Source organism: Oryzias melastigma, linkage group LG1, assembly GCF_002922805.2.
Source record: "Oryzias melastigma strain HK-1 linkage group LG1, ASM292280v2, whole genome shotgun sequence".
NCBI lineage: Eukaryota > Metazoa > Chordata > Actinopteri > Beloniformes > Adrianichthyidae > Oryzias > Oryzias melastigma.
The window spans coordinates 12,162,313-12,171,302 of NC_050512.1; the positions used below are offsets into that span (position 1 = coordinate 12,162,313).

At 42.4% G+C, this 8,990-nt stretch overlaps 1 protein-coding gene and 1 long non-coding RNA gene across 3 annotated transcripts in view; one reads left to right on the top strand and one right to left on the bottom strand.

The window, feature by feature from the left end:
* Positions 1-8,712, bottom strand: part of foxk1 (forkhead box K1) — a 15,567-nt gene extending 6,855 nt beyond the window's left edge. Inside the window, exons 1-8 of one of the 2 annotated variants that reach the window (XM_024259361.2) lie at positions 8,118-8,712; positions 4,362-4,577; positions 1,894-2,092; positions 1,643-1,789; positions 1,348-1,541; positions 1,245-1,250; positions 966-1,138; positions 609-866 (exon numbers count right to left, since the gene is read on the bottom strand). In XM_024259361.2, the coding sequence (XP_024115129.1) occupies positions 609-866; positions 966-1,138; positions 1,245-1,250; positions 1,348-1,541; positions 1,643-1,789; positions 1,894-2,092; positions 4,362-4,577; positions 8,118-8,563 (1,639 nt within the window). In that variant the 5' untranslated portion in view covers positions 8,564-8,712. The remainder of the gene's footprint in view (positions 1-608; positions 867-965; positions 1,139-1,244; positions 1,251-1,347; positions 1,542-1,642; positions 1,790-1,893; positions 2,093-4,361; positions 4,578-8,117) is intronic. The other variant, XM_024259362.2, reaches the window with a different exon arrangement.
* LOC112137192 overlaps positions 8,603-8,990 on the top strand; it is a 2,282-nt gene continuing 1,894 nt past the window's right edge. The window contains exon 1 of the long non-coding RNA XR_004947878.1: positions 8,603-8,732. This is a non-coding gene — a long non-coding RNA (uncharacterized LOC112137192). The remainder of the gene's footprint in view (positions 8,733-8,990) is intronic.

The window sequence follows — 8,990 nt, forward strand, 5'->3', positions numbered from 1 at the left end:
GCTTTTACACTGCACTAATGAGAAAGGACTAAACTCTCCAGAAATCTCCTCTGGTGGGAATATTTTCTAAAAAGAGCTCTGAGCAGATGCCTTTAAAATGTCTTTTACTTTGATTGTCGAGACGTTTTGGAACTTTTCTTGATCCAGGTTCTTTTTTTTATTTGTGCAAATATGGTGATTTTGTTCTTTTTTGTGACCGGGATAGTCTGTGTTTACACTGTAAGTGAAGCAATGTTCACAGTTTGACCAGAATTGCCTCGTTTAGTTCGTAGCAGAGTTCAGGTAACCATTACATCTGAGAAAACTGACTCTGGTACAGAGATAACAGCCTCAGTGTAGCTTAAAGACCCACTTCGATGGAAATTGTGGTTCTGGTGTTTTTTAACATGTTTTTAGCTTAAAACTGCATTTCTGAATATTTGTTTATTCAAATGATTGTGAATCAGAAGACGAAATAGGATGTTTGAAAAAGCACTAATTTGTGATGTAGAAAAATGTGTTGGGTGGGCCACAGGCTCCCTGCAAATATGAAGGGGAATGGGGGCGGGACTGCTCCGCACTAACGATCCTACCCACAACTCACAGGTGATGGTGTAAAGAAGTAGTACCTCTAATATCACTGTTGCCCTCCAGTCCTCCACTAACAGGGGTGCTGTATCCATTTGAAGGGTTGGAAGACAGCGGGGCGCTGGTGACCACCCGCACCATGGTGACAGAGGACTGGGGGGTGGTCTGAAGCACGTGGATGGGCTGGGCTTGGCCGACACCCCCTGAGAGGATTGTAAGGGCTTTCCCTGGGCCTGAATTCAGGACGGTCGGGTGGGCGGGGGCAGCCATGATGACAGGCTGAGCACCGACCGGAGAACCTATTAAAAGACAGGACCAAACAAGTTCTCTTTCTAAATACTGCAGAGTGTGTCACTTCAGGGTTCTTCTATATGCGTTTGGTTTTCTGGGACGCTCACCAGGGGCACTTTGAGAGTAGCGGTACTCTGGTACGGAGGCCAGTTTGCTAACCAGCTGTTCGTGGTGGTCATGAGGAACAGGCGAGCCCTCTCTGCTCAGACATTCTGGAGTCTGCAGCCCGCTGGAGGAAGGAGAAAGAAGTCCCTGATGGGTGGGGGATGCAGGAGCACTCCTGAGTCACAAAAAAGGGAAAAACAAAACAACAAAGTCATCAAAACTGCTGCGTCGAGTTCTACACTCCTTCTGCTGGACCACAGAACTTCACAAATCACACTTACTTTGTTCTGTCCAATCAAATGATAGCCAAGTGGGAAAGGGAACAAAGGGTTAACAGCCTTTCTGTGTAATTGACAGTCACTGAAAACCGTTTGGAGATTGTACCTTGAAGACAGAGGCCCGAAAGGCGTCCGAAAGCAGGCCACTCCTCTTTGTCGTCTTTTCCTGAAGGCCTGCTCCACCAGCTTGGTTTCAGAGGCAGAATCCAGACGCCAGAAGCTTCCTTTGCCGGGCTCGTCCTGGGAACGGGCCACTTTCAAGAAGTAGCGGTTGAGAGACAGATTGTGTCTGATCGAGTTCTGCGAGAAAATGAAATATAGTTTTTTTTAAACTTTTATCCAAGTTTACTTCCAGTCTACTAACATGAAAGACATTTCCGAGCAGAGGAAGAGAACTCTACCTGCCAGCCTTTATCAGCAGTGCGATAGTATGGGTAGTGTTTGGTGATGTGGGCGTAGATGCCGCTGAGAGTCAGCTGTTTGTCTGGAGCTGAGGAGATCGCCTGGACTATTAGCTGCGCGTACGAATAAGGAGGTTTGGACTCATCCTGGACAGTGAAGAGAGAACATGAAAGCACATCAGCTCTACTGGGGTTTCTATGAAGGGAAACGGTGGCCTCATTTTAGGCTCCAACTGTTTTGGACTAGTCACCTTGGGGCTGTCTCCTCCAGCTGCCTCCCCTCGCTGCTCACTCCCTCCACCTCTCTGCTCCGCTAGCCCTCGTCTTTGCTCGGAAACAGCCTTGGCAGCAAATTCAGCTGCTAACTGGAGGTCAGAGGTCACATTGCGTCCATAGCGATACCCTGACGACCCTGCTCCTCGTGGACTGGCTGGACATGAGTTAGGAACACTGAGGAAGAAGATAGAAGTCTGTAAGATTTCTGGGAGCTGAAGTGCTGCTAACCTGAAGGAAAATGCTCCACAAGCTCCTTTAGAGGAGCAGTGACATCTTTGTCATCACAAATGTGTGTCTACACCGCATGTGGACTCATTTGAAGGGAATACTCCACAGCTATCTAACACCATCTCACCAGTGTGGTGTTGTGTGTACCAACAGTGACCTCCATCACCTACACCTGTGGTTTTTCTGGTCTAAACTGTGCAGTGATCAGAACGGGAGTGTAATCTCTTGAGAAGAGGATGGATGAACATCAGCCAATCAGAGCGTGTGGGTGTTGAGAACCATTAAAGTTTATCGGGTCAGATATCAGTTCCCTCCTTTGCTAAATAAAACACTCACTCCCCACCGCAGAGCGCCGGTTCCTGAAAGCAGCCCGAACAAACCATTTAAGAAGATTCTGTTGGGGTGATTTTTTATTATTAACCTTTCACACAATTTAAAGTTTTAAGTCAATGAAGTTCTCTCGAGTGAAGCAGGAAGTCAACTGTGACCCCAGCATGTAAACATTAACCTGAACAGCAGAAGCTCAGCAGCTTTAGGACTGTCGTTCAGTCACACATGTTAGCTTTTAGTGTTTGAACATCCTAAAAATGTCAAAAATTGTATAATCCTTCAGACATTTCAAAATAAAAGCACAACTAACCTCATTGGTTGCAGTGCATTTGTCTAAAACCTTGACAGTGAAATTGTGATCTGATTGATGTGATAGCATGTACAGCCCCATCTGTCACTGCTCAAATATTTAACACAAATTTATTACTAAACTGTCCAAGAACAACAGAGTAAAAAATTAAGAAACTGAACTCCAGAGCAGGTCAGCTTTGTCTGATCTATTCCAACTCTTCATGCAACTTGAAAATTCTGATGTTACAAATAAAAAAAAAGATACTTATCCTGCGATTCTCCTTCAATTTAAATGATCAGAGCAAAAGGGGAAAAAAAGATAAATAAAAAACACTGAGAAGAGATTAAAACTAAGCACAGGACTGGGTTAATATTTGACTCAATGTTCTGTTATTTGCTGCGTCGCAGAAAGAGCACAAAGAAAAGCCAACGACTGGTTACACAACACACATCTGCTTCTGTTAGTAAAGTAAACACCGGTTTGTGAGAGTCCACAAGCTTTGATTTTCCTCTGGCAGGAGAGAAACACAGACAGTGTAAGTGAGAGGAACAAGGGGAGAGAAAATACTGTATGTTTATAGATTTAGCTGAAGAAACCAGGCTGCAGGCTCTTATGTAACAGCTCAGGAAGATTAGAATAAAAAAACTGATGATGATAAAGGGAAATTCTCCAAAAGAAAGAAAGCTGATAAAAAACTGTACATAGTAGAAAATCATTGGGTGTCTCACCAGAGAGGCAAGGGTCATTTTGATTATATCTGAATAACCTTTTGACCCCCCTCACATGAGTGCACAGACTAGCAGAGAAAAAAGTTTTCTATTGTTTTTTGTTCATTTCAGTGGTTAGACAGGAAGAGTGACTCTTTCCAGTGTTGTTTAAATAAAAGCACGTGCTTTTACGCAACACTTAGTTTCAACAAACTGCATGTGGGCGAGACAGGAGGCGCAACTATCAAAAAAAAAACAGTGAAAGTGAAGCAGCTCTGCAGGAGCGCCCATCTTCATTCCATTTTTTGTTTCCATTTCCATGTGCATGAGACAAGGAGCAGAGGGCTCGCCACGAGGGGAGGGGGCACCCAAAAGGAAACCACTCACAAGTGCAAAAAATGCCCAACAGGCAAAACAATCCGCCCAGCAGCCAATCACGCACCCCGAAGCTGCAGCCACCCCATATAAGGCAAGCTGAATGTTGTCAAGTAGACCACCAGCCACAAGAGGGTGCACGGACCACAATCCACATGCTGCACACATTTATGGAGCTGGTTCTACAAACGGAGCCACAACCAAAATACTGGTGGATGACGGTGCACGGAACGAGACAAGAGCTCGCCAAGGAAACCTAACAGTCACAAAAATTAGTCACTTATTAGGAATCCCAACTAAACTGACTTTTGATGCATACAAGCACTGCAACTTTCATTGGTCTGGTTTATTGTTTGGTGATCAGACACAAAATAAGTTTAATTTTTCATAAGTACATTATTTTAAGCTTCTGCTTAACAAAAAAGCTGATAACTCTTCTATAAAAAAACACTAAATGATGTCCACTTTGACATAAAGCTCAGACAGCACCCTGCAGACATCAGCACGTTACCTGATGGTGCCGGTGGGCGAGGGCATCGGGGAGCCGAACGCCCTGATGTGCTCTTCATGCTGCTGCGCTGTGGGAATGCTGATTTTCAGAGGGGAAATGTGGGGCAGGAGAGGTTGAGGGGGTGGAGAGGGCTGCTCCGTCTCTCTGTGCTCCTCAGCATCCAGGAATGACATGAACTGGATCTTGATTACGGTGCTGGGAAAACGAAACACACACCTAGGAAAGCAGGACAGACGAGAGGAAGAGAAGGGGACAAAAGGGTGTTAGGCAGCTCAGTTCTGCATTTACTCAACAGAAGAAGGTGCTTCAATCAAATCACATGATCTTACAAAAAACAAGTCACAGAAATGCAGACTCTAAAACTCAAAAATTCCTAACACCAAAATTTCAGCCACCTAAAGCATCTGGTGGTCTATTAAATAAAAACAGTTTTTGGGATGTTTTTCTTCATTGAAATAAAAAGGAAAAATGAACTTATTTGTATTTGTTTGAACAACTCATTACAGGTAATGTGTTCTACCAGATGAGAGTAAAAACATTAAAAAATGTCTCGTCTTTCTTAACTTTTAATAGAAAAATCTTGCCATAAATCTGTCTGTTTCCAAAGATAAAAGCCTTTTTTACTAAGATGTCTGGAGACAATTCATTCAAGTTTAAACTAATCTAAAAATTCAATTTCCATCCCAGCTCTTTCTGGCATCATCCAAATCCTGCTGACAGTAATCTGAAAGTTGGCTTTCAGCAGTCGCTCATTAGTAAGACATGCGACTGTGTCGACTCTGAAACACTGAGTGCCTGTGACTGAATACTTAATGATGAATGTGAGAATAAAGATGATAATCTGATGTTGATTTCTCTTTTTTAGAACATGAATACACGGCAGAGTGAGACCAGCTCAGTCTGAGGAAAAAAGCTGATAGTAAAATATAAAGCAGATAACCTAAACACTTTAGAATAACTGGAAGTTTTTAAAAAGATAAACTATTTTTGGAGCTAAAGTGAAAGAAAATAACTAGTTTACAGCAAACTAATAGCAAAAGTGCCAGCATGAATGCCTTTTTTTCTCTGCTTTCAGCAGGTCTGGACAAATACCTAAATAAAAGCAGGGATCAGTCAAATGGACAAGTTTGTTCAAGTATAAACAAACTCAATGAACATAATCATATGTAAAGGGCTTAGTGAATGTTTTACAATAGAACCTTGAAAACTGATGTCGTTTAATTCTGCCCAGCAACAGATTTGTGTACTCAGCAGTCTGTGAAAGTGCAAACAGAGAAAAAAGGGAAAAAAAATCTTCCCATGATTGTTTCTCAGCGAGAAGCTAAGGCTCTTCTGTCTGTTATGTGAATGTTTGATAGCCTAAAAAAAATTAAAAATATATATTAAATAAAGTGCTGCTGGGTTGTTTTGAGCCGGAAGGAAACTGCAGGAAAAATATTGCATATCTTTGCTGTGTCGGTTGCTGTAACGGGTGCTGTCACTCAAACACTAGATCTGTGAACTCGGCGCCTGAAGGAATTTCTGAACTTCCAGAAGAGACTAGAGAGAATCTGAGAAAAAGATTACCTCCAAATTGACAAAAAAATTATAACAAAAATCATGTGTGTGTGTGTGTACTTTTCACCAATTTTTTTTTACTTTTAGCCATTTCAACAAAAAATTGCAAACTTAGTTGCCTTAAGAGATAAATATGTTTAAGTGTTAAAAGGATATGCGGGGTTTAGCATAATTTCAACTAAAAACAACATTAAATAGAAACACTGATTCATTTAATATATATATATATAAATAAAATAAAAATTTAATCTATTAACAATGTTTGCTCTTTTTTTCCAACAGGTCAGGCTTCCCCTTAATCACAACATTACAGATAAGCAAATGCATTCCTAAGAACTGGAGTGTAAACAAACAGCTGAAATGTCAATCTTTAAAGCTAATTTTAAACCCATTTAGAAATTAGTCACTGTAGATTTCTTAAAAGTATTAAAGTCCCACTCGGTCATCTTTTGATCTATTTTACCGTAAGTGTTCCCAGTGGTCTTTTTAATACAATTATGCCATTTTTAGGCTTTTTTTTAATGTAGTTTTCTAGGACATAGTTTCTGCAGAGTGGCAGTAGTTCATCAGAAATTCCCCTCTAGGTTGTGGGTAGGACTGTTGATTTGGAGTTAGTCTGCACCTACTTCCCAACATCCACTAGTTTAAATTCTCTCCCACTATCTTGCAGATCCTCAGAAATCCAAACTAACATTACATGGATCTATTTGTCTAAAGCAGTTGGATCAGAAGGAAGAGGAGCAGGGGGCTTATGGACTGCAGTAGTAGCTTCTACATCACAGTTACAAGCTTTCTTCAACATTTACGTCTGCTGCTAATTCACAACAATTTGAATAAAGAGAAATTCAGAAATGCAACTATAAGCATTTTTGTTCACACATGTTTTCCATTATGAGAAAATAACATGTTAAAATCACCAAAAACACAAATTGCATCAGAGTGGGTCTTAAGTCAGTCCAAAAATACATATACTTAAATCTGTTTGCATGGATTAAAATGTGTGTTTTGTATATTGTTGTTGGTTTTATTGTTCCTTTATGATCCTACCAACATGAGAACTCTTCATATTTGCATAAATGCATGTATGTCATAAGCTGAGTATGATCTTGAGTAGACTGCATGTGCGTCAGCATGCACAAAAGTTGTTACAGCCAATACTTCCTGTTTAATGTCCCTCACACATCCTATCTGTGCAAACAGCCAATCAGAGAAGGCGAGAGAGCCCCCCCTTCCATATACACACAGAACACCAATACCACCCACTGTGTACTTCTGCTGCCCCTGTGATTTTTTTTGTAAAACGTGCAAAGTCACAGCTTTCACTTAACTCAATCCTGTGTGGCTCGAAAATCACCCACTAGCATGTAAACATGATGCAACTGCCCTGAGAGTAAAGCTACTGTCCTACGTGATTTCCGTTCTGTGACACGAAAAAAGGATCTGAAGACTGCACGAACCAAACTTCTTCCCACAAGACGTGAGAGGAGCAGCCGCAGCGCGTTTGTTTACATGAACGTATCTGGAGTGGGGGTGACTCATTGACGTCCAGTGTGTCGCTACAATAACAGTCCTGACAGACACGAGAAACGACTTTGACCAGCAGCCACAAGACATTCACGAGGAAGCGCCTGCGCGAGCTAGCACGGCTGCAGTTCATACTAAAAAAAAAAGAAAAACAATAACATCTTAACAACGACTCTTTGTGTGTGGCCAGCAAACTACTAGCTAGCTAAGTTGAGCTCGTCAGCAGGCCAGGCCAGCCCGAGCAAACACGAGGCTAAGGTTTGCGGGGAAGTTTAGAGTAAAACTACCAGGAAGGGGGGAACACGTCGACAAGGGGGTACCAAATTAGACTCGAAGTGAGGGGTTTAGTTTTTTTTTTAAAGCAAAGGTGATTGGTTTACAGCAACGAGTCGGAGTATTTAGAGGGTGGTGTTACACCGAACTTTGCATCCCTGTAAAAATGAGACATTTTTTGGATGTTTTGCTGACCAACAAGTTTAGCTAATGCTAAACGATATGCATTTATATCCTTCCAAAAAAGTTAATTAATAATTTCACTTAAAGATTTATTATTAGAAACTTTGTTAACAAATTAATGTTTAACTGACAATAGGTGAATGAATGAAATATTGAACAGCGTAAGAGCTAGATAAAACGCTAAATTATCTGCAGCGGCTATGCTAAGTCTGCACTCACTCTCTCGGCAGCGACAGCGGCGGGGCCCCTCTTCGCTGAAACACTCCGTCAACGAAGACGCCGTTCTTGCCCAGGCAACGGAGCGAGAACCCGCTGGCTTCGTCGTAACTTATCAGCAGGTGTCGCCTTGAAATGAAGCTCGAGTGACCCATGTTGATGTCCACTGAGCCGTGAGACGAGTTCCGGCCTATGGTGACCGTTCTCTGGCGCATGACAAACTCAAAGTCTCGGCCCTCGAGCCTCGCCAGGGCCCGTGGAGGCGTAGAGGAGAGCCGTGCAGGAAAAAGGCCGGCGTCGGTGCGGGCATCCATCATTGGAGGGCCCAAGAGGGCAAGCGACGGCTGGTGAAACGCGTGAGAGGTCACTGCAACGCGCACGGGGCTGCACGGAGCCGACTGTAAAGCTAGCAGGGCTCTAGCTCCGGTGTCGTCCCTGTAGTCTGCCATCTTCTTCTCCAGGGTCAACACAAACACACACTCCACTTTCTGACACACAGAGTTGCAACGTGAGTTTTCGGTCAGGGCACTTGCTCTCCCCGTGGCTGACGGAACAACATGGAGTCCAAGCGGGTTACTGAAAAAACTGGGGCGGGCGGATTCAGGAGCCGGACTCCTGGTGCGTTCAAGTTCACTTCGTAAAAGTACGGTGGCCCTGAAGTGTAAATCACTCAACTCAAAAACATATTCTAGATCTCTAAGACAATCAAATGGAATACCACTACTACTACTACTACTACTACTACTACTACTTAATAATAATAATAAAAATAATAATAGCAATACATTTTAGAAATCAAAATAAAATTCCAGAAACAAAAACACTTTTTTTAAAAAGGGAAACTAAATAAGAATTCAGCGTTTTGAAAAGTAAAGT